This window comes from Ischnura elegans, chromosome 3 (assembly GCF_921293095.1).
Source record: "Ischnura elegans chromosome 3, ioIscEleg1.1, whole genome shotgun sequence".
NCBI lineage: Eukaryota > Metazoa > Arthropoda > Insecta > Odonata > Coenagrionidae > Ischnura > Ischnura elegans.
The window spans coordinates 58,395,988-58,422,271 of record NC_060248.1 but is presented as its reverse complement, the minus strand read 5'-3'; the positions used below and the strand labels follow the sequence as shown (position 1 = coordinate 58,422,271).

The 26,284-nt window shown below is 38.5% G+C and overlaps 1 protein-coding gene across 1 annotated transcript; it reads right to left on the bottom strand.

Annotated features, from left to right (window-relative positions):
- Positions 1–22,563: 22,563 nt before the first annotated feature.
- LOC124155856 lies at positions 22,564–26,284 on the bottom strand. The gene is made up of 2 exons (XM_046530008.1): positions 26,112–26,284; positions 22,564–25,343 (listed from the first exon to the last, which is right to left on the bottom strand). The coding sequence occupies exon 2, from the start codon at positions 25,336–25,338 to the stop codon at positions 24,568–24,570; it is 771 nt and encodes a 256-aa protein (XP_046385964.1). The 5' UTR covers positions 25,339–25,343; positions 26,112–26,284; the 3' UTR covers positions 22,564–24,567.

The window sequence follows — 26,284 nt, the reverse complement described above, 5'->3', positions numbered from 1 at the left end:
TTTTTACAAGTTAGTATTTGGAAATTATGGTGGATAGATAAGATCCTAAGCGCCATGGGTGAAAAGATAGAATTAGATAAACCCGGTGTTGCAGTTAGTCTGATCTCAATTAAAAGAACCAAAGGATCCCAGTTAAACGCAGCATCCGATAAAAGAAGTTTTACCTTAATAAGCAATCCACACAAAATCCAAGCGTGGCTCTTTGAAAATCTGCCGCTGCAAGAAATTGAAGCCAGACCCTCCGGATAGGAAGCAAGCCTCTATCTTTTAAGCCTTGTTCACACTTATTTCACTTGTTTAACTCCGCCGTGGTAATATGATTTAAAGTCAAGAATAGCGTCAGCTGATTTCCACCCACTTGAAATGTGACCTTTGTGTGAATCGATTAGGATATTCATTAATATTTCAAAAAGTTCAAATATATCTTTGAAATTATTCAGGAGAATTAAGGCGAATTTTATCAATTGATATTTAAAAAAATGGTCAATCCTGCAAAATCGAATTTACTGTTGATGCGCACCAACTGCTGAGCTTGAATATTCTGAGTCGCCAATCTTATAATTTGACCTTATTCTTGTCTCTTTTGACATCCGAATCAATAGAGGTTTTATATTTTTTTGATTTTGTCTAATCCAACTGTACCGAACCAGGTTTAAGGGAAATGTTATTTAGTGAAATCAATAACATGATTATTTCTCTGTACTTTCTCATTTATCTGTTTTGGTTTGGACCCACATTGATAGGTCAAAAGGTTGAAAAATGAAAAACTTTTCTCATCTTTAACAAAACAAACGCCCTTTTCTGGTATGTATGCCAATTTTAAAGAATATAGCTCGAGGGGAAGTGACTAAAACTAGAGGTCAAATATTACAAATGGTCAAATAAATGATAAAATTATAGAGATCAAAACGTACAAATGTAGTCGACAGAAGTGGCTCCTAATGAGTTAAGTTACGCCATGTGAAGTTGTTGTGAATAAGTTGTTTACATAATATAGTACTTCTTGGAGTTTGGGGTTGACCTAAACTCCAAGAAATACTATATTATATATTAAACAAGGTCAAGAAAAGGAAAGAAAAAAAAATAATATAAGTTGTTTGCAGCAAACAAATTCATTCAAGCAATGATTTTAAAAATCAAAATCTAAGATTCACTCTCGAGTTGTCGAAATTTCGTTGGCATTATTTAACTGGCTTACCAATTTTAATGTGTTTAATTTCATTTGAACCGTCGAAATAATGATTCTTAGATATGTTCTCTCTTCAATGTTGGCTGAACAACATATTTAAGTAAAAAAAAGTGGTTGATAGTATGTTATAATATTTATTTTCCTTATAGTCCTCATTTGTTCAATTCTAACGCTGAGAATTTGGCATAATCTTTAATATGCTTACATTGTTGTTGATTTTTTTAACACCAGACTAGATTGTAACTTTTTCATATTCATGTTAATTATCTAGTTGTCGCAGAAATTGTTCAGTGTGCTCATGATATTGCTTGCATGAAGTATACAGACTTCAATAGCTATATCCTCTGGTTGGAAATTATTTATTTACAGTCACAGGTGTTTATTGAAAAGGTGTTGTCTTAGATATCGACTTTCCCGTTTTATGATTAGAAGTGATGTATAATGTTAGGCTAGATGTGGTGGAAGCTCTTTAATATTAGTAAAATTGGACATTGCAATATTTCCACTGAATTATATTTTGACAATACGCGTTTCGTTGTTACAAACAAAATTATTAAGTGTATCAAATCATTCACATTTGATAATGTTGTTTGTAATAATGAAACGCGTACTGTCAAAATATAACTCAGTGGAAATATTGCAATGTCCAGTTTTACTAACATTAGAAGTGATGATAATTATTTGCTCAATTGGAATTGATACTATCATATCATGAGTCAAAACTTTAAGACTATTTATAACGCCCGAATCATGCGTCTATGGAGAAGGCGCACGAGTCGCCTTGGCAGCTTCTATTAATATATGACTCCAGCTTCCAAACACGATGAGTTCAACGGCCAAATCGGCGAAGCGGCGATGCCACATCTCATTGGCCCAGCCGTTGTCGCGTTGAAGGACTTCCTCCCTTGTCACGCGGTGGTTTTGGCGATTTTTTTTATTTCCATACACTAGTCTGCTTATTTCACGATTCGTCCTTGTCCTCCGAATTCCAATGACACAAACCCAATCTATACGGTACGACTCAACAAATCCCAGTGAATCCGTACTGACTGCGAGTGGGGATACACCGTATTTCTCCGAATATAGTCCCCCTCCGAATATTGAGGCTTCAGTTTCGGGAAAAGTTAAAAAATGTGTTTGAATATTGTCCCCCTCTTTACTTTTGCCTTGGGCATTTTTGGGACAAAAGGGGGACTATATTCAGACATATACGGTAACAGGCCTTTGGCGGGTTCAATTTTTAATGCAAGTGGTTTTTTTACCAGGGTTTTTTAAGTCATCGAGTCATATCAAACTTCCTTTCTAAATTTAACCTTGACTTTGGGCCTCTCTTCTCTCCACTTCAACTTATTTGACACGACCCGTCCTTGCATCGCTTGAAAAAAATATCTTCTTCAAGGCTACAGAAGTGGTCGGGGCGACATATGGAAACATAGGAGGACGTATAGTGCACTCTTGAAAGGTTATATTTAGCCTTTTTTTTTTGGGCTTTACGGAATATAATATAATGATTATAATTTTGTTTCAATATTTAGCCTTTTTTGGGGTTTTACGGAATAGAATATAATGATTATAATTTTGTTTCGCCCATTTTTCTCAATAATTGGTATCCATTATTCGTTCACGTACGGCAAGTTCACCAAGTTTCCTTTGTTTTAGATTATGATTGAGTTTTTAAAAAATAAGGGCACCCGCATGCTCCGTTTTACGATCCGTCTCCTGCTTTTCCAGCTATTCGCGACGAAAAATCGACGGGCCATGACCCTTACGCAGATAAGTTAATGACGTCATGAACTTTTGACGTGCTCCTCACCGCTTGTCAACTGTTTTTCTCGCGTCACTTCATCGCGTGGAGAGTTGATAAGTTAAATCTGGACGTTACCCTTCGACGCTTGAATAGGGTAGTTTCCTTCATCAAAGAAAACGAAAGGCATTGATTGCGATTCGTTACCCACCATTAGTGTATTCATAATACACAAATTATTTGGTTTTTGAAATACCGGTTTAGACGAATGGCAAGGGTCAAATTTTATCCTCATTTGAAAAAGGCCAGATTGGCGCCCATGCGATTCCACTCCGCATGACGTCACAGTTTCTACACGAGATGATAGGAGTTATACTTCGTCTGAGGTTACCAATGCATGCATGAGGCACAGAGCTCAGGGAAACATGTCTTAATAATCACCTATTAAAACTGGCTAAGTTCGGAAAGTTTTCTTCGTTTGATAAGGTAATAAAAAACCTTTTTTAAGGCAAGCGCTAGCATCCAGCAAGGTACTCAGCTATCCGCTAGCATCCTGCGACGTATCAGCGCTAAGCCTCGCCTCAAGGTCACCTCACCGGGCGGGAGGGGGAACCAGAAATACGATGTACGGAGATATAACCCGGCATTCATACTTAAGCGTCGCGTTTTCGCGCGCTTGAAAATTTTCACTTTTCATTTAATCGCGAAAAATAGATATCGTCATTTAAAAATCTAAAAGCGTGAAATACGTACTCCAGGAGTAATAATCTTTCGATTAAAGCAATAAAAAAAATAATAGGAAACCACACTATTGGGCTCCCTACCGGAATAATTGGAAATTCACTGAGCAGCTGTGGATGTCATTGGATCGTGCTTGCCTTTCCACCGCGACAAGGCTGTAGTCCATGGAGGTGCTTATGAATAGGAAAGAGGTGAGTTAGGAATAGCAAAAGAGAGAATCATTATGTAATGGCTTGGAAAAGGATAGTGAAGAGTCTGATCTGGAGTACAGCTATTTACGGTGCGGGAACTTGGACGCTTGAGAAAGAGAATGAACATGATGACCAGTATTAACGTTAAAGTACGAAGGTTGTTTGATAAGTCCGTGACTTTTTGAAATTCCCGGCCAGTAACCATAAATACAACAATTCTCCCGTTAGTTTCCATCTGTTAGTAAAGAGCTGTGAAATTTTGACCTTGTTAAGTCGTTTACTTTGCGGTTGTCAGCCATGTTAACAGACATCCTTGTGAATTTTAACGATTATAGAAAAAAGTGTATTCGTGCACTAACTAAACATTATTTTTTGCGTTTAAAAACTGTCACCGAAACCAAGGAAAGGCTTGATAAATACTGAGGAAACGCTGCGTCATCATTTTCAATGATTAAGAAGTGGTTAACTGAATTCCGTTGTGCTCGTACCAGCACAAGTAACGTCGAACGATTAGGACGCCCGAAAGTGGTCGTGACGCCAGAAATCATCGATAAAATCCATGGAGTGATACTGGACGTTCGAAGGATGAATATTTTTAAGATGACTGATGCTGTAGGCATCTCAAATGAGCGCTTATATCACATTTTACATTAATATTTGGACATGAAAAAGCTATCCGGTCGATGGGTGCCGCGATTGTCCACATCGAACATAAGTACAACCGTTTGAACGCGACAAAGAAGTGTTTGGCGATGTTCATATGCAATCCGAACGATTTTTTCTCCGTTTCGTAACCTTGGACGAAATATAAGCCAACACAATACTGCAGAGACCAAAGAACAATCAAGACCATTGGTTTATGTGGGTGAACGTTCACCTAAGAAGGCTAAGGTGGGTCTGTCTGCCAACAAGGTCATGGCCTAAGTCTTTGGGATGTACGCGGTGCCATTTACATAAATTATTTCTAAAAGGGTAAAACGATCGCCTGCAAATATTATTCAGAGATTTTTGAGAGATTCGATATCGATTTGAAAGAAAAACGGCCACATTTGATGGAGAAAAATCTGCGCCTTCAAGACTATCCACGGGTGCACACGCAAAAATCCATAAATTAGGCTACGAACTGCAAACCCACCCAGCCTATTCTCCAGATTCAAGCCTCTGCGACTAATTTCCGTTTCCAAATATGAAGAAATGGCTAGGCGGTGAGATATTTGGGTCGAACCGAGAGGTTATCACTGAAATGAAAAACTATTTTGAGGGCTTTGGTAAATGCGATAATTTAGAAGAAATGAAAAAAAAATGGAAATTCGTTGAACTAAATGTATCTGGCTAAAAGGAGTCTATGTACAGAAATAAAACACTTTTTTGCCGAAAAAAATATATTTGATTCAAAAAGTCACGGAGTTAATTAACCACCTTCGTATTCTACCGATTTAGGTAAGTTTAGGTAACGCTCACCTGCGACGCTTGGAGAATTAGAGGTGAGCGGTTAATGCTCCGGCTACTGCCAGCTGATCGGATTCGTATCGTTGGGCAACTAGATGATGAGCGGATTTGATTCGGTGGGGTATTGTTGAGCGTTTGTGCAGTGGAGGTATCGGGTTATTATCATTTTCGTAGTAATTTTTCTTCGATTTCCGTATCATGCGTTCTCTAATCTTTGCTACCACTTTGTTGAAAAATCTGTTATTTTTAGGTGTGGAAGAGTACGATAAGGAGAATAGATGGAGGACAAATGTACCTATGAGGAGACTTTGAGAAATGCACCGGTCAATGTAGCCCTTGGGGTCACTGGCAGTCGCGAGACTTTCCATCGATACACCGTTGCATTCGATGGGGAAAGCATGGGGGAGAATAGTAAAGGCTAGATGGACGTGGTGAGAATTTGCTATGCGTGGTGTAGGAGACAGTGGGTGAGGATGGAGCGAGTGGAAAACTGGGAGAGGATACTTATGACATTGTAAGAGGGAAGTCGAAGGCGAATAGGGCTTTCTACAAAAAGAAGAATCTTCTTGCGGCTGAGTATACACTAACTAACAGGTCAAGCCAATCGTAAATTGGGTATTGTTAAAAGAATACAGTAGATTCCGTTTAATGGGTCCACCGGTTACTTGGGGCAGCCGCTTAATTGGGGCAGATCTTGAAGAACAGAACCCAATAGAGGAATATCCCAGAGTATTCTCCGCTTAATTGGGACAGCATGCCGCTTTATTGGGACAGCATGCCACTTTATTTGGCAATGAGTCGGCGACATAGACTCTATACTCGCGACTAAATTAAAATTTTTGGTTTCAGAATGCTATTTTTTATATTTTCCTCCTTTGATTTACTCTTATTTTTCACAAGTGTTGCTATTCTAGCCCTATTTTGAAATCTCTTGTTGATAAACTATCCGTAAGGGGATAGGACTTTTCTTTAATAGGACTTAGTAAAAGACATACATTCAGCATCGCCCGAGCCTGTGAAAAATATTTTCAGCTAAATTGTTATAATTCTTAAAAATGATAATAAATTAACTGAATTCGCTCATTTATTAATCAAACTAGTAATTTAATAATTATGTTGCATTATAAACATTCTTTAGTCTTCATTCTACCATTTCAAAGTTTTTTATGCCCATATACAAGAGAGTTCGCCTAATTGGGGCAGCCGCTTAATTGGGGCAAAGTGCACAAGTCCCGATACGTCCCAATTAACCGGAATCTACTGTATTAGGAAAGTGCGACGACAAAGTGAGAGAAATTAGCCACTTCTCCCTCTTTACACCCCATTTAGAATACGCTGTCAGTGTTTGACACACTCATGAAAAAGGCTTAAAAACAGAGTTAGAACGCGTTCGAGGAAGAGCTGCCAGGTAAGTGAAAAATCGTTACGACAACCTTGTTAGTGTAAATAACCTGTTAGATAAACTCGGATGGGAATCTCTGTCAGACCGTAGATTGAAAAATAGACAAAACCTTTTAGATAAATTCAAGAGCAGTGTCTTCTCTGACGAAGTTAGCAGTCTATTACGAACGCCAACATACAACGGTAGATCAGATCATGTAAATAAAATAAGAGAGATAGACAGTAGAACAGAGATTCAGAATGTCTTTTTTTCCTCGATCCATGAGAGATTGTAACGGCAGCGTTAGAACTCACAAATAGATTAGATGACTTTGTAGTGTAGCCTACTAACTTATGTATACTTAAATGCATGCTGCCGAATTTTATTATTATTTCTAATAGCATGTGGTGGTATAATTTTTAAGTATGCGTAACGTTTTTTGGACCGTGTGGTGTGCATGGAGAATTTGACCCAGGACCCACTTGAAACCAGACTGGTACCATCATGCATTGTATCAAATAACAGTACAATCTTTAAAATATAATTTTTTACAAAGAACCTAGTAAAAAAAAAAAAGAAAATAAAGGCCCACTTCGGAATGCATTCCAAAATTTCAAAAATGTTCGATTAGGAAGTTACATTAATTTTATAAGAACGTTTCTGATATCATAAACGAAAAATGTGGTGAGCTTATAAGATTATATTCAATTTCGCTGAGACTCAAAATTTTTTTTTCTATGACCAGAAAGGATAATTTTTATTCTAACATGCGCACCATGCATTTCGATTTTTAAATCTCCAAATTTTCTCCTAACTCTTATGGATACTTCCTGATCAAACGTGTTTGAAATGTTCGATACATCAAGAGGATGTAGGCCGTTATTTTCTCTTTTAAATAAAACGTGTTTTTTTAATAAAAAGAATAATATTTTTATGCCATAATATATTTTTAGACTTTTCTCTTGCTAAACTTAAACACTTCGTATTTTTTAAATTTAGCATTATATGTTTTTTTTATTTTATAACGATAGGTTTTACCAAGAGCCGTCAAGAGTTTCATAATGGATTTTTCGTAAATACTCATGCACTTTGTTTGTTATGCTCAATTTAAATAAAAGAAATTGGTCCGAGTGCGAAAATCTGATCCAATATTCTAATTAAACTCTTCATCCTTGCCAGTCTACCATGACCTGAGATCCTACAGTTAATATCCTAACACACACTGTATTATTTACTATTCCGTCTTTCACTTCACTTTCTTTTTTCCGACTCCAATATTTTTTCTATTTCTACTTCCTTTCTTACTTCCTTAATTTCCTTACTTCAATTTTAAATATTTTATGACAAAATGCTGTTTAATTAAATGAATTGCAATAAAATTTTTCTATAAATGTATTTTCTACAATTTTCACTAAATTCAATTGATTTCATTCAACCTACGCCGTTTATCCAGAAGCAGTTTTGAAATATCGCCAAACGCTAAAACTTCACGCTGCAGCTGAACGATAAATGCAAATGTTAGTTGTCAAGAATGGCAGCTCATACTGCTTTTGAATGTCTAAAAGTTGCATAAGTATGCCTTATCATCGGGTTAGGGGCTATTCTGAAATTTTCAGCGCTCAAGGTAATCAGGATGTGGTCGAAATTTGAGTTGCAAGATTTTTCCCAGAAGGATGAAAGCACACACAAACAAGGAAGCGAGATAAACGTGGTGACGAGATTAATGAAAAATGTCAATCAAAGGTTAAACGGTGTTTTTGTAAATATTTAGGCGACAAATTGAAATATTGAAACAATTTAAAACAAGAAAGATGTATTCATGCAAAGAATTTTTAACAATATACTAGATTTTGATTTTATCTATTCATGTCTTGGATACCGTTTAAAATCTATTTTTAGCCAATCCTGCAATTTAAAGGTTGAAAAAATGAAAAAAATTAAATGTGTCCGTCGTCAGCCACTATGATTTTTTTCAGGTTTTTCGAATCGGTGGGACATGGAATTAAAAATTAGAAGCCCTCTACCAGTAACAAAAAACCATTATCTTCAAAGTTGAGCATACATGCAGTGCTACTACGTGATCACGTGACTCAACTGGAGACATTTGAAGTAGCTCTTTCTTAAATGATGAAAACATTACAAATATTAGATATGGGAATCAATTTTGATAAGCCAAATTGATACTATTTACTGCAGAAATTAAAGTATCAATAATCGCAAGAACTATAAATAATTGCTATAAATCAAAGGTAAGTGAGTAGAACCTAAATCAAATTGGTTCATTTAATACCAACGCGGTGGGCGGAGGTGGGTTTATGGAAATGTTGTTTACTCTCAAATATAATCCTACGCCTTTTTATGCCACATTCTTGACAGAAATCGTCATATTTAACAACACTGTTCTACAAAAAAAGTTCAAAAAATGGTCTGCCACAAGGGTGTTTCTGGGTAATTTTGGGCCACTGTATTCGAAAATTACCTCCGTTTTTTTTCTATCACCCTCCATTTTTACGAGCAACCCCTTAATTGGGGAAACCGTCCCCATACCCATTCTTTTCGCTTTTCAAGGGACTTTTACTGATGTTATCTGCTTCTGATTCAAAACAACTTACATTTTGAGGCTACCAGGGTCAATAAAGAGCCAAAATCGATTGGGGTTGAAAATATTTAGGAGGTGAAAATCAAAATAAATATTTAAAAAAACATTGAAATAACCATTTTTCTTCGTTTTTTATTGCATATGATATGGTAGCTAACGGAAATTTTTTAGGGATGAATACACGGTTCACCCCCTTTTCAAAAGGAAAATATTACATAAAATATAAGAGGAGAAGGGGGGTATAGGAAGCAGTGTAAAAAGCTGCCACAAAAATCTGGACACAAATCAGGTTTGTCAAAATATTACTGTAACAGCGTTTGGGGGGTCATGATTGGACTTCGTTGTCCTCCTTACTTTTACAGTAAGAGCTGAGACCTTCCATTTAACAGATTGGGATACGTTGAAAATACATTTTATATAAATACATTGCAAATAAAACATAAATACAATGGGAAACATTGGCAAGTACATGGCAAGTCGCTCACCACCTTTTTTGACACGCTTGGAAACGTTGTAACGTATCTTCACGAGTCTGTTGTAACGTGTCTTTACTCTGCCGGCAATGGGTTCAATACATGTACCTGAAATGGTTCCCTCTGTGCTTCGGTAAATGGTTGTTAAAAATGATGTATTTTTTTGAGATGCGATAGTTGAAATTACACACCGTAAGTTTGGTATTTAGACTTTTTAATAACATTAAAATTCACTGATTATAAAGTATTAATTATTGCTCAATGATTTAATCATAAAAACTAAATTACTTTAAAAAATAAACTTTTCTAATGTCTCCGCCCCCTCAAATCTTCCGCCCGGGGCACGAACCCCAATGGCCCATTCTAGTTCCCAGACTGTACTCAGATGAAAGCTAAGGGTTAAATATTTTTTTGCAGATGAATATCAAGAAGATGATCATTAGAGCACTCCTGGGGTTGGGTATAACGTTCAATTTAAATTCAACATATCCAATGAACACACTTTACAAACACATTTGCAGAGGAAAAGTACTCTCGGAGAAAAACCAGAGTGATGGTACGTACTGTTACTTCACAAATCAAGTTAACACAAATAATGCATACAATTATCCATGGTTATTAAACACGATGAAAAATCGGGAACGAGGACACTTACCTATCTTCACGAATCAAATTACACACGCATTGCGAACACAATTGACCTTTCGTCAGGCACAATATTGGAATTTCAGAGTTCAAGCGCAATGTGCCTGACAGGCACTTATGTGAAAAAAACATTATTTGCTCTTATCATGGCGCAGTGGTACAAACAACCCGGGAACCAGGGCACGCGGGGTGTACTACATCACACCATGGTTCTTCTTTATATAATAAGAATAATTAAAAGTATCAATTTAATTCGATGGACCTATTAAAATAAACACAGCATCACTATTTCATTCCAAGGAAAGAGAAAAAAAAATTATATATATCCATTGGGGTGTCGACGACACCGCACGCGCCATCTAATGTTACACTTCGCAGCGCGCCCTCTCCTGGGTTAAAGTTTAAAACACCATTATTAGTAAATGGTCACTTATAATGTGTATACCGTAAGTTGGCGCACGGGCCCGAGAAGTACCTGAGCCGCGAGCAAAGGTGGAGAGGAAAGGACCGTCAAAAAAACTGTATGGGACCGACACAGGTAGCTGGCGGGTCCGTTCGCCCGTCCATGTCCTCCCTCCGGCGAATGCAACTAGCACCTCTAATACAATTATTAACTTTTTTTTTACTTTCTTATAATATCTCAATCTAAATAGCATATTTGTAAAGTACTAATAAAGCTTAGAAGAATGATATAAAAGACGAAGTGCTCCGATCATAAATAACGAAATGGTCGAAAGTTAAAACAACACATACAGTACCTATAACGGCTAAAAAATAACTTTCGACCATTTCGTGATTTATGATCAGAGCACTTCGTGTTTTATATAATTCTTCTTAGCATTTTTAGTACTTTACAAATATGCTATTTAGATTGGGATATTACGAGAAAGTAAAAAAGTTAATAATTCTATTAGAGGTGCTAGCCGCCTTCGCCGGGGGGACGAAAGGGACTGGCGAACGGACCCCCCAGCTACCTGTGTCGGTCTCATTCAGTTTTTTTGTCGGTCCTTCCCTCCCCTCCTTTCCTCGCTGCTCAGGTACTTCGTGGGTTCGTGCGCCAACTTACGATATACACACTATAAATGGTGTCTTGTTTTTCTATGTATATATATCCCTTTACACACCTTTATACTTCTCCGTACCGATCCAGCAAGGCGCGATTGAACGTGCTATTTAGGCTATAAAGTATTATTAGATGTAATGTAATTTAGCATGTTAATGCTAAAATGTATTATATATATAATAATACTTGTTATTATCTTATAGCATGTTAATGCTATAAGATGAATGTTTTTTATTTTGTTAGGTTATTTATCTAATAATGCTTTTATTTCGGTTTATTGTGCCATTATTTTGTTAAACTATACTTAATAATCAGCCACTGATAAGTCGCAAAATTAATGCAAAAAGCATTTACTTTCATTCCCCTTAATTTTCCAATCTGAAATCGTGCCATGACTTAACAGTATTCTTCTAATAGAAACAAAAAGTTGCAGAAATACCCAGGAGACAGCTGACAAGCTGGGAATTGGGAAACTACAAATTTAAAGAAATTCGTTGCGTTCGTGCAGGGAGCATGTGAAAACAAACAACTACCATAAGCGCCAGGGCCCTATGCTACCTCATGGCACGGATAAATAAAAAAAAACACTCGCCCGGTGCCTATCAGATCCATTGTGCCCGAAGAAGGTTAATATGCACATAGGGCGAAACATCGGCTGCGACGACGTGTATGACCGAACGCCACTATTTTTATTACAACACTCCTTTTTTGTTTACACTGCGTCGTCAAATAGAATTGTTGTCTATTGTCACGTGACTATCACCGTTTCCTCACGTAGTCAACAACATTTGTTACAGGGGTATGGATGGATAAAATGTAGGCATCACGTGACTCTCATTGTTTTTTTGTTTCGCTGTCAACAAGAAGAACATTGATAAACATGTAGGCATGCAGTTCACTAATCTTACGGATGCCATGCCATGATGATGATAGTACCGAAAAATAAACAAATTTTCATGGAACCACATCTTCGGATGAATACCAGTAGACGGAAGACTGCAGATGAGGCCGTTCACTAGTCGTGCGGAAATCTGCATATATTTCACTTCGCTCGACGTCCCGCACCAAGGTATCGTACTGATCCTTGCTCAGCGGCCGGCACCTCCGCCTGCGGAAATAGCGGCATGGGGGCTCCGTCGTGCGGAAGTTGTTGACTCGTCTGCCGCTAACGATGCCCGTAATGCAACCAGCGTTCTCAGTCCTAAAGACCACGGTCGGTCTTTGATCCGGGTAGCCCGATAAACCGTCTCGATAGTACAAGATGGTGCGAACTTTATGCTTGCAATTTATCTCCGACCGAATGAAATCGTGGATTTCGATTTCGCCATGTGTCGCAACTTCCGTCCAGTATTCGGGCACTTCCCCTGTGTCGGACCCTGAAGTTTCGCACCACGTCCTGACGTCCTCGTGCGATGGCCATCTCACGTGACAGACGGTGTTGGGTTTCGAGGGATGCTGGAAATCAAGCGAGGCTTCCCAGATTCGGGAGTTGGCGAAGGTGCTGTTCACCAAAGACAAGACGAGTATCTTGCACGACGTGTGGATCTGCGGAAGGGTGGAGTCAAGGCAAAAGTAATCGGTCAAAGTGAACGGACTGCTGTGTTTAAAAACCTCCTCTTCCGTTAAAATGACTAAGTTGACTTTTCCCAGCTCGTCACTGTTGGCGGAGGCGAGTATGAGGAAGAGCGCTAGGAGTGCACAGAACGACGCGGAGGTCTTCATAATTCCCTCTATCTATTTAAACTGAAGGAAATGAGGCTCTGCTCAGAAAGCCAGTACTATTTTGTTCCCTCTTTACCCAAAAAAAACCCAAATGGAACGGATGTGGAACTCAAGTTGCCCGGAAATCTATACGTCACTTATCTATAACTTGTGGCGACGACGGCTCTAGCATATGAAGAAAAGAAGGTACATATTACATTATTATATATTTCATCAAATATCTAACTTTGTTTTCACATGCTTTTGCACTCTTTAGCTGGTCGTACACTGGAAGCATATTTAAGCAGCTTCGCGTTCACGCGTACTCGATAGGCAGCTACAAGCGTAGGGCATGTCCCACGAATATTACAGAAGGGGATCCTCAAGTCGGTCTATAAATGTTTTGTCACACACCGCGCATTTAAATGTGTCTACGAAAGTCTCCACTCGCGTCACTGACGGACAAATTGATCCGAGTTTCATGGGGAAATAAAGGATACTTAGGGGTATTAAACCGAAATTTACATATTATACTTAATTCAGCATGATATTCGGATAAATTTGTCCCTAAGCGACGCGAGTGTCGACTTTTGTAAACCCATTTAATTACGCGGTGGTTGACGACACATTTAGAGGCTGAGTTGAGGATCCTCGTTGCTAATAATCGTGCTCATACTTACTCAGAAATCCTTATGAAACGTTCTCATTTCCAACGCTATCTTTTGACAAAACTTGAAAACAACGAGCACATCGTAGCAAAACTGTTGTGATAGGATATCCTTGTCCTGCGTCAGCAAAATGACATCATCCGTAGCTGGGCATCGCCTTAGCCTAGATAAAAATAACAATGCACCTTTTTACCCATTCCGTTATTCTTTTCTTTGAGGTATCGACGCCCTTAACTTGTGTATGCTAGGGAAGACAGACGCGGAGGAAAGTAACATGGCCTCGCTTCCATAGAGAAATATGCTCCACATATAGAATCTGATGAATTGTTTCCTTGCTTCAATGTTTTTATGCATCTACATCTACATAATACCCTGCGAGCCACCTCTAGGGTGTTCGGCAGAGGGTGATCAATAACCAGCATGCAGCATGCGATTGGATTCCCACATATACTGTATTAGGAAAGTGCGACGACAAAGTGAGAGAAATTAGCCACTTCTCCCTCTTTACACCCCATTTAGAATACGCTGTCAGTGTTTGACACACTCATGAAAAAGGCTTAAAAACAGAGTTAGAACGCGTTCGAGGAAGAGCTGCCAGGTAAGTGAAAAATCGTTACGACAACCTTGTTAGTGTAAATAACCTGTTAGATAAACTCGGATGGGAATCTCTGTCAGACCGTAGATTGAAAAATAGACAAAACCTTTTAGATAAATTCAAGAGCAGTGTCTTCTCTGACGAAGTTAGCAGTCTATTACGAACGCCAACATACAACGGTAGATCAGATCATGTAAATAAAATAAGAGAGATAGACAGTAGAACAGAGATTCAGAATGTCTTTTTTTCCTCGATCCATGAGAGATTGTAACGGCAGCGTTAGAACTCACAAATAGATTAGATGACTTTGTAGTGTAGCCTACTAACTTATGTATACTTAAATGCATGCTGCCGAATTTTATTATTATTTCTAATAGCATGTGGTGGTATAATTTTTAAGTATGCGTAACGTTTTTTGGACCGTGTGGTGTGCATGTGGAAATCCAATCGCATGCTGCATGCTGGTTATTGATCACCCTCTGCCGAACACCCTAGAGGTGGCTCGCAGGGTATTATGTAGATGTAGATGCATAAATGCATAGAAGCAAGGAAACAATTCATCAGATTCTATATGTGGAGCATATTTCTCTATGGAAGCGAGGCCATGTTACTTTCCTCCTCGTCTGTCTTCCCTAGCATACACAAGTTAAGGGCGTCGATACCTCAAAGAAAAGAATAACGGAATGGGTAAAAAGGTGCATTGTTATTTTTATCTAGGCTAAGGCGATGCCCAGCTACGGATGATGTCATTTTGCTGACGCAGGACAAGGATATCCTATCACAACAGTTTTGCTACGATGTGCTCGTTGTTTTCAAGTTTTGTCAAAAGGTAGCGTTGGAAATGAGAACGTTTCATAAGGATTTCTGAGTAAGTATGAGCACGATTATTAGCAACGAGGATCCTCAACTCAGCCTCTAAATGTGTCGTCAACCACCGCGTAATTAAATGGGTTTACAAAAGTCGACACTCGCGTCGCTTAGAAATTTATCCGAATATCATGCTGAATTAAGTATAATATGTAAATTTCGGTTTAATACCCCTAAGTATCCTTTATTTCCCCATGAAACTCGGATCAATTTCTCCGTCAGTGACGCGAGTTGAGACTTTCGTAGACACATTTAAATGCGCGGTGTGTGACAAAACATTTATAGACCGACTTGAGGATCCCCTTCTGTAATATTCGTGGGACATGCCCTACGCTTGTAGCTGCCTATCGAGTACGCGTGAACGCGAAGCTGCTTAAATATGCTTCCAGTGTACGACCAGCCAAAGAGTACAAAAGCATGGGAAAACAAAGACATTTGATGAAATATATAATAATAAAATATGTACCTTCTTTTCTTCATATGCTAGAGCCGTAGTCGCCACAAGTTAATAAGTGACGTATAGATTTCCGGGCAACTTGAGTTCCACATCCGTTCCATTTGGGTTTTTCTAGGTAAAGAGGGAACAAAATAGTACTGGCTTTCTGAGCAGAGCCCCATTTCCTTCAGTTTAAATAGATAGAGGGAATTATGAAGACCTCTGCGTCGTTCTGTGCACTCCTAGCGCTCTTCCTCATACTCGCCTCCGCCAACAATGACGAGCTGGGAAAAGTCAACTTGGTCATTTTAACGGAAGAGGAAGCTTTTAAACACAGCGGTCCGTTCACTTTGGCCGATTATTTTTGCCTTGACTCCACCCTTCCGCAGATCCACACGTCGTGCAAGATACTCGTCTTGTCTTTGGTGAACAGCACCTTCGCCAACTCCCGAATCTGGGAAGCCTCGCTTGATTTCCAGCATCCCTCGAAACCCAACACCGTCTGTCACGTGAGGTGGCCATCGCACGAGGACGTCAGGACGTGGTGCGAAATGTTAGGGTCCGACACAGGGGAAGTGCCCGAATACTGGAGGGAAGTTGCGACACATGGCGAAATCGAAATCCACGATTTCATTCGGTCGGAGATAAATTGCAAGCATAAAGTTCGCACCATCGCGTACTATCGAGACGGTTTATCGGGCTACCCGGATCAAAGACCGGCCGTGGTCTTTAGGACTGAGAACGCTGGTTGCATTACGGGCATCGTTAGCGGCAGACGAGTCAACAACTTCCGCACGACGGAGCCCCCATGCCGCTATTTCCGCAGGCGGAGGTGCCGGCCGCTGAGCAAGGATCAGTACGATACTTTGGTGCGGGACGTCGAGCGAAGTGAAATATATGCAGATTTCCGCACGACTAGTGAACGGCCTCATCTGCAGTCTTCAGTCTACTGGTATTCATCCGAAGATGTGGTTCCATGAAAATTTGTTTATTTTTTGGTACTATCATCATCATGGCATGGCATCCGTAACATTAGTGCTCTGCATGCCTACATGTTTATCAATATTCTTCTTGTTGACGTCGAAATAAAAAAACAATGAGAGTCACGTGATGCCTACATTTTATCCATCCATACCCCTGTAACAAATGTTGTTGACTACGTGAGGAAACGGTGATAGTCACGTGACAATAGACAACAATTCTATTTGACGACGCAGTGTAAACAAAAAAGGAGTGTTGTAATAAAAATAGTGGCGAACGGTCATACGCGTCGTCGCTGCCGATGTTTCGCTTTATGTGCATATTAACCTTCTTCGGGCACAATGGATCTGATAGGCACCGGGCGAGTGTTTTTTTTTTTTTGTCTGTGCCATTTATGGTCTGTGCCATGAGGTAGCATAGGGCCTTGGCGCTTATGGTAGTTGTTTGTTTTCACATGCTCTCTGCACGAACGCAACGAATTTCTTTAAATTTGTAGTTTCCCAATTCCCAGCTTGTCAGCTGTCTCCTGGGTATTTCTGCAACTTTTTGTTTCTATTAGAAGAATACTGTTAAGTCATGGCACGATTTCAGATAGGAAAATTTAAGGGAATGAAAGTAAATGCTTTTTGCATTAATGGCGACTTATCAGTGGCGGATTATTAAGTTTAGTTAAACAAAATAATGGCACAATAAAGCGAAATAAAAGCATTATTAGATAAATAAGGTAGAAAAATAAAAAACACTCATCTTATAGCATGAAAATGCTAATATACGTTACATATAATAATACTTTATAGCCTAAATAGCACGTTAAATCGCGCCTTGGAGGACCAGTACGGAGACGTATAAAGGTGTGTAAAGGGATATATACATAAAAAAACATGACACCATTTATAGTGTGTATACCGTAAGTTGGCGCACGAACCCACGAAGTACGTGAGCCATGAGGAAAGGAGGGGAGGAAAGGACCGTCAAAAAAACTGTATGGGACCGACACAGGAAACTGGCGGGTCCGTTCGCCCGTCCCTTTCTTCCCCCCGACGAAGGCAACTAGCACCTCTAATAAAATTATTAACTTTTTCAATTTCTCGTAATATCACAATCTAAATACCATATTTGTAAAGTACTAAAAAAGCTAAGAAGAATGATATAAAACACGAAGTGCTCTGATCATAAATCACGAAATGGTCGAAAGTTATTTTTTAGCCGTTATAGGTACTGTATGTGTGGTTTTAACTTTCGACCATTTTGTTATTTATGATCGGAGCACTTCGTGTTTCATATCTTTCTTCTTAGCTTTACTAGTACTTTACAAATATGCTATTTAGATTGAGATATTATAAGAAAGTAAAAAAAAAAGTTAATAATTGTATTAGAGGTGCTAGTTGCCTTCGTCGGAGGGAGGACAGGGACGGGCGAACGGACCCGCAAGCTACTTGTGTTGGTCCCATACAGTTTTTTTGACGGTCCTCTCCTCTCCACCTTTGCTCGCGGCTCAAGGTACTTCGCGGGCCCGTGCGCCAACTTACGGTATACACACTATAAGTGCCCATTTACTAATAATGGTGTTTTAAACTTTAACCCAGGAGAGGGCGCGCTGCGAAATGTAACATTAGATGGCGCGTGCGGTGTCGTCGACACCCCAATGGATATATATAATTTTTTTTTCTCTTTCCTTGGAATGAAATAGTGATGCTGTGTTTATTTAAATAGGTCAATCGAATTAAATTGATACTTTTAATTATTCTTATTATATAAAGAAGAACCATGGTGTGATGTAGTACACCCCGCGTGCCCTGGTTCCCGGGTTGTTTGTACCACTGAGCCATGATAAGAGCAAATAATGTTTTTTTCACATAAGTGCCTGTCAGGCACATTGCGCTTGAACTCTGAAATTCCAATATTGTGCCTGACGAAAGGTCAATTGTGTTCGCAATGCGTGTGTAATTTGATTCGTGAAGATAGGTAAGTGTCCTCGTTCCCGATTTTTCATCGTGTTTAATAACCATGGATAATTGTATGCATTATTTGTGTTAACTTGATTTGTGAAGTAACAGTACGTACCATCACTCTGGTTTTTCTCCGAGAGTACTTTTCCTCTGCAAATGTGTTTGTAAAGTGTGTTCATTGGATATGTTGAATTTAAATTGAACGTTATACCCAACCCCAGGAGTGCTCTAATGATCATCTTCTTGATATTCATCTGCAAAAAAATATTTAACCCTTAGCTTTCATCTGAGTACAGTCTGGGAACTAGAATGGGCCATTGGGGTTCGTGCCCCGGGCGGAAGATTTAAGGGGGCGGACACATTAGAAAAGTTTATTTTTTAAAGTAATTTAGTTTTTATGATTAAATCATTTAACAATAATTATTACTTTATAATCAGTGAATTTTAATGTTATTAAAAAGTCTAAATACCAAACTTACGGTGTGTATTTTCAACTATCGCATCTCAAAAAAATAGATCATTTTTAACAACCATTTACCGAAGCACAGAGGGAACCATTTCAGGTACATGTATTTAACCCATTGCCGGCAGAGTAAAGACACGTTACAACAGACTCGTGAAGACACGTTACAACGTTTCCAAGCGAGTCAAAAAAGGTGGTGAGCGACTTGCTATGTACTTGCCAATGTTTCCCAATGTATTTATTTTTTATTTGCAATGTATTTATATAAAATGTATTTTCAACGTTTCCCAGTCTGTTAAATGGAAGGTCTCAGCTCTTACTTTAAAAGTAAGGAGGACAACGAAGTCCAATCATGACCCCCCAAACGCTGTTATAGTAATATTTTGACAAACCTGATTTGTGTCCAGATTTTTGTGGCAGCTTTTTACACTGCTTCCTATACCCCCCTTCTCCTCTTATATTTTATGTAATATTATCCTTTTGAAAAGGGGGTGAACCGTGTATTCATCCCTAAAAAATTTCCGTTAGTTACCATATCATATGCAATAAAAAACGAAGAATAATGGTTATTTCAATGTTTTTTTAAATCTTTATTTTGATTTTCACCTCCTAAATATTTTCAACCCCAATCGATTTTGGCTCTTTATTGACCCTGGTAGCCTCAAAATGTAAGTTGTTTTGAATCAGAAGCAGATAACATCAGTAAAAGTCCCTTGAAAAGCGAAAAGAATGGGTATGGGGACGGTTTCCCCAATTAAGGGGTTGCTCGTAAAAATGGAGGGTGATAGAAAAAAAACGGAGGTAATTTTCGAATACAGTGGCCCAAAATTACCCAGATACACCCTTGTGGCAGACCATTTTTTGAACTTTTTTTGTAGAACAGTGTTGTTAAATATGACGATTTCTGTCAAGAATGTGGCATAAAAAGGCGTAGGATTATATCTGAGAGTAAAAAACTTTTCCATAAACCCACCTCCGCCCACCGCGTTGGTATTAAATGAACCAATTTGATTTAGGTTCTACTCACTTACCTTTGATTTATAGCAATTATTTATAGTTCTTGCGATTATTGATACTTTAATTTCTGCAGTAAATAGTATCAATTTGGCTTATCAAAATTGATTCCCATATCTAATATTTGTAATGTTTTCATCATTTAAGAAAGAGCTACTTCAAATATCTCCAGTTGAGTCCCGTGATCATGTAGTAGCACTGCATGTGTGCTCAACTTTGGAGGTAATGGTTTTTTGTTACTGGTAGAGGGCTTCTAATTTTTAATTCCATGTCCCACCGATTCGAAAAACCTGAAAAAAATCATAGTGGCTGACGTCGGACACATTTAATTTTTTTTCATTTTTTCAACCTTTAAAATTGCAGGATTGGCTAAAAATAGATTTTAAACGCTATCCAAGACATGAATAGATAAAATCAAAATCTAGTATATTGTTAAAAATTCTTTGCATGAATTCATCTTTCTTGTTTTAAATTGTTTCAATATTTCAATTTTTCGCCTAAATATTTACAAAAACACCGTTTGACCTTTGATTGACATTTTTCATTAATCTCGTCACCACGTTTATCTCGCTTCCTTGTTTGTGTGTGCTTTCATCCTTCTGGGAAAAATCTTGCAACTCAAATTTCGACCACATCCTGATTACCTTGAGCGCTGAAAATTTCAGAATAGCCCCTAACCCGATGATAAGGCATACTTATGCAATTTTTAGACATTCAAAAGCAGTATGAGCTGCCATTCTTGACAACTAACATTTGCATTTATAGTTCAGCTGCAGCGTGAAGTTTTAGCGTTTGGCGATGTTTCAAAACTGCTTCTGGATAAAGGGCGTAGGTTGAATGAAATCAATCGAATTTAGTGAAAATTGTAGAAAATACATTTATAGAAAATTTTTATTGCAATTCATATAATTAAACAGCATTTTGTCATAAAATATTTAAAATTGAAGTAAGGAGTTACATAAATTGAATTTAGTTAAGAAAAGGGGTTTAAAGTATTGAAACGAGACAGAAATAGAAAAAATATTGGAGTCGGAAAAAAGAAAGTGAAGTGAAAGAGGGAATAGTTAATAATACAGTATCTCAGGTCATGGTAGACTGGCAAGGATGAAGAGTTTAATTATAATATTGTATCAGATTTTCGCACTCGGACCAATTTCTTTTATTTAATTTGAGCATAACAAACAAAGTGCATGAGTATTTACGAAAAATCCATTATGAAACTCTTGACGGCTCTTGATAAAACCTATCGTTATAAAATAAAATAAGCTCTTATAAAAAAATTTTTTTTTAAAACCAGCCTTTATATTTAGATTACAGGGGATGAGCAACATTTATATATGTCACAAAGCAAAAAAACTCAGTGACCCCGAAAAACCAAAAGTGACGTATTAATTAACAAAAACAAAAGACAAAAGTCACTATATTTATTAAATTTTCAGTGAATGGTAAGCCCCCTATGTTTCAAAATGGGAAATTTTATGGTGGATAACTTTTACTGTGGTCGCAAAACACGAAAATCGACCATTTGGAACTTCTTAGATCAAAAACATGTTTTGGGGGGCTATAGGTTGACTGGGGGGTGGTTAAAGGGGGGTTGGAGAGAAAAAGTTATATTTTCATGTATTGTCATCGGAAATGAAGAAGTGTGCAAAATTTCAGCGTTTTTGCTTCACAGGAAGTGAGTCAAATTTCAGTTACAAGATTTGTACCAGACAAACAAACAGACAGGTTGGTGAGTTGATATAAAGGCTGGAAAAAAAATTATAATGCTAAATTTTAAAAATACGAAGTGTTTAAGTTTAGCAAGAGAAAAGTGTAAAAATATATTATGGCATAAAAATATTATTCTTTTTATTAAAAAAACACGTTTTATTTAAAAAAGAAAATAACGGCCTGCAGCCTCTTGATGTATTGAACATTTCAAACACGTTTGATCAGAAAGTATCTATAAGAGTTAGGAGAAAATTTGGAGATTTAAAAATCGAAATGCATGGTGCGCATGTGAGAATAAAAATTATCCTTTCTGGTCATAGATAAAAATTTTGACTCTCAGCGAAATTGAATATAATCTTATAAGCTCACCTCATTTTTCGTTTATGATATCAGAAACGTTCTTATAAAATTAATGTAACTTCCTAATCGAACATTTTTGAAATTTTGGAATGCATTCCGACGTGGGCCTTTATTTTCTTTTTTTTTAACTAGGTTCTTTGTAAAAAATTATATTTTAAAGATTGTACTGTTATTTGCTTCAATGCATGATGGTACCAGTCTGGTTTCAAGTGGGTCCTGGGTTAAATTCTCCATCTTATCCTGCCAGGCTCTTTGTGGAATAAACAATAAAATCCTTCAACCGTCAGAAATTACTAAGTAGGTTTCGTTTATATGCCTTTAAAAATTAAAATTCAGTTAAATTTCTCGTCTTCAATTTTATATTTCCTGATTCCATGAAATAAGTAACATTGGTACAGTTTTGTGTGACATGCCACTCAATTATGCTCTATCTCTATCGAATGCATGAACAAAATTTTTCAAAGAATAGCCTATCAATTAAATTAATTCTGAATTGATTCGCATTTCACATACTTCAACTTGGCCCAATAATATTAAATTTTTAATTTGATTGAGACTAGATAAGCATTTCACTCAAATACACGTACATCCATTCATGTAATTACTCAAAGCTGAAGCCTGAAACCACATCAAATATCTGAACTTAAAAGCAAATACGTGGAAATGGAACTGTAACAGCTGTAACAACTGTAACTTTAGAAGACGCAACACTTCCACTCGACCAGTCTTTTTAAGTGACATATTGGTAGATTTTTTAAAGCGTATCCTATAAATTTAGAATTTTCATGGTAAACATCGAGTACTACCTCATTAACAATGGGCTGTATCTCAACTTAGAAAATATTTACCGCAGTAAATTCTCAGATTTGAAATCTTATTAGGTACTTGCGATTGAGGAAAATGTAGACGAAGGTCTTCTCAGTAAGCATTAAGCATTGAAAATTGCAATGTAATAACACACGTGTTGAATGAATAATACGTCTCGGAAAAGGTGATCAAATTCGGCCGATCGAGAGGGATTTTTGCGTCCTTTTAAGTACTTTTTCGCTTTTGACTTTAGAACCGCCACTAGTAGCGTTGAGCCAAACGCGTTGATCTTAACCGATATATTTGTTTTTTAGTCATATTTGTAGAATTTCTCCTTGTTTCCGATTTAGTGTTTTAGTATCCACTGTTTTTATAATAGTCTAGTTTTAATTTTTCTTACAATTTAAATTTAGGCCCCTCCTGACCTTGAGGCCCCTGGCCGAACCTAGTTGGCCTATAAGAAAAGCCGGCCGTGCGCATGAAGCACTTCGCGTGAAAAGCCAGAAATGATACGTCAATGTCAGCGTTCATAAAATTAATTAGTGCTGAACGGTGCTGAATTAACGGGAAAATGTCGCGTAGGCTTCGATAGATTTTGAATTACCGGGAAAATTAGCGTGAAACTTTGGATCGCGCGGTGGCGTATTCATTTTTTGTTGCGCTTTTCATCCTTGTTTTTTTTTAAGTCAAACTGTGGATCCTAGTAGACGACATCTCGGGAAGGAAATGTGTTTATTATTTTTTCTGAACGCCCCGAACCTTTGAAGCTAAAGTTTCGGTAAGTGCTGAAGTAAAAGTTATTGCTGTGGACTTAGCAATGACAGATGGCGTCAAGCAAGTGTTAGTTATTCTCCGCGAATACCCCAAAGCTGTGAAGCTAATTTTTCATTATGTGCTGAATTCAAAATTGTTTCTTATACATATTATAAACTTCCTGACTTTGGTGGGTTCACCTTTTATAAACTTTCTGGTTAAGGGCTAAACTCAAATTTCTTACCATTTTTTGTATTAATCGGCCGCACGAATGACAGATGACGTCGAGTACGCGTTTATTATTACCTCTATATTCCCCGAAACCTGCAAAGATTGTTTTTCATTAAGTGTTGTTAAGTATTGATTTTTTACTAAAATTATTGCTTATTCTTTCTAAAAAATTCTGGGCTTAAGTGTGTTCACTTTTTATGAATGCTTATTTTTCGTTAGGTCATGAATTTTTCTAAAATTAATGCTAATTCTCTCAATAAACTTCCGAACTTAAGTCGGTTTACTTTTTATATAAGCTTATTTTTCGTTAAGTGATGAATTTTTACTAAAATTATTGCTTATTCTGTCTAAAAAAACTTCTGGACTTAAGTGTGTTCACTTTTTATAAAACCTTATTTTTCGTTTGGTGAGTTTTTCTATAATTAATGCTAATTCTTTCTATTTACTTCCGGACTCAAGTGGGTTAACTTTTTATATCAGCTTATTTTTCATTAAGTGATGAATTTTTACTAAAAGTATTGCTTATTCTTTCGATGAACCGGACTTGAGTAGGCTCACTGCACCACATCCTCCGATGTGTAAAAATCACTGGAAGACCTCTCGGGCGGACGTTCGCTGGACGTGCGGAAATCGGCGTACAGATCGCCGGCCTCGATGTCTCTTATCAAGGCATTGTACTGGTCCTTCCTCAGCGGCCAGCACTTTCTCCTGCGGAAGTAACGGCACGGCGGCTCCGTCGTGCGGTAATCGTTGGCGCGATAGCCGCCGACCACTCCGGCGACGCAACCGGAGGGTTCCGTGCGGAACACCACGGTTGGTCTCTTCTCTGGGAGCTCGGTCAATCCGTCCCTGTGGTACTCGATCGTCCCGATCGTATGGTAGCATTTGGTCTCGGACCGGATCAGGTCGTAGAAGTCGACAATCCCATCGGTCGCCGTCTCCGTCCGGAACTTTGGGACCCCCGCGATCTGAAGCCCGGACCCAGATCTTTCGCACCACACCCGGACGTCCTCGTACGGCGGCCACCTCACGTGACAGACGGTCCTGGCTCTGGAAGGGTGCTGGAAGTCCAGGGACACGTTCCAGAGCCTTGACTCGCTGAAGGTTGCCTTCACCGGTGCCAGGACCCTGATTCGACACGACGATTGGTCCAAGGGTAGCACGGGATCTAGGCAAAAGTAGTCTTCCAAAACGTAAGGTCCGGTCCGCTGGGATTCTTCTCTGTTATTGATTAGGACCAGGAAGACGTCTCCCAGCTCCTCGCAGTGTGAGGGCGCGAGTTGGAGGAGGAGGACGACGACCAGGTGGAGCACGGGCGTCTTCATCGTCCCTATATTGGCAGTCGAAATAAAATGGAGATAAATATTAACGAGCGTTCTGCGGCCGTGCGGTAGCTGAATAAAATTAGTTGCCCAGAGCCGTACGCTTTTGTGGGACACTTAGAGGACTGGATGTAAAAGAGGCATAGGTTAGAAGTTAGGTTAAAAGATAAGTTAAGGAGCAAATTACACCAAAATAAAAAAGCAGAAGGAAAATAACAAACACGCACTGACTCACACATTCGCATGTCCCATGGAACAAATGTTGCGGGTAATTCAAAACCACGCACTCACTTAGGTTTGCAAGGATTTCACCCACGCCGGTGACCACAATCGTACCAAAAACAAAAAACGAAAGAAAAATCACGCCCACTCACAGACTTCACAGATTTTATGTGCACCAAAGATAAAATTCGTCATGAAAAATCTCTTGGCTTAGGCGAGATTTGAACCCGGATCTCCAGATAGCCGGCCAGATACGGTTTCGGTTACACCACCAAGTCATATTCTTTCAAGATGAAGCCAAATGATAATTTTCGTGGTGAATTTCATCCTTAGAGTATATAAGTTTCCACCCGTGCACGTGACTGCGTACTAAGTTACTTGCTTCATGCAGTGCTTTCGCAGATTTTCTGAAAGGAACGAATTTCTGCAAAGGTCTGTAGCACGCATGAAATCAGGTTTTCGAGTATTTCTCCTGCGACTGTGACCGCCCGTCATTCCCATAAAATCACATAAATCACAATGGAAAAATCACAATTATGGGCTCACTAACTCACCTCGCTGATTTCTTCTGTGTACCTAGTTTCTGCCAATGTCTCATGGACTGACACACTCTGGTTTTCGATGGCAACCAAGGAAGAAGATATTGCTCCGGTTGAGTTGGTGCGTAGCCCTCCAGTAAGATCCTTTCGCGGCGATGGAAGGACAAGGAATGAGGACATTAAGCGGG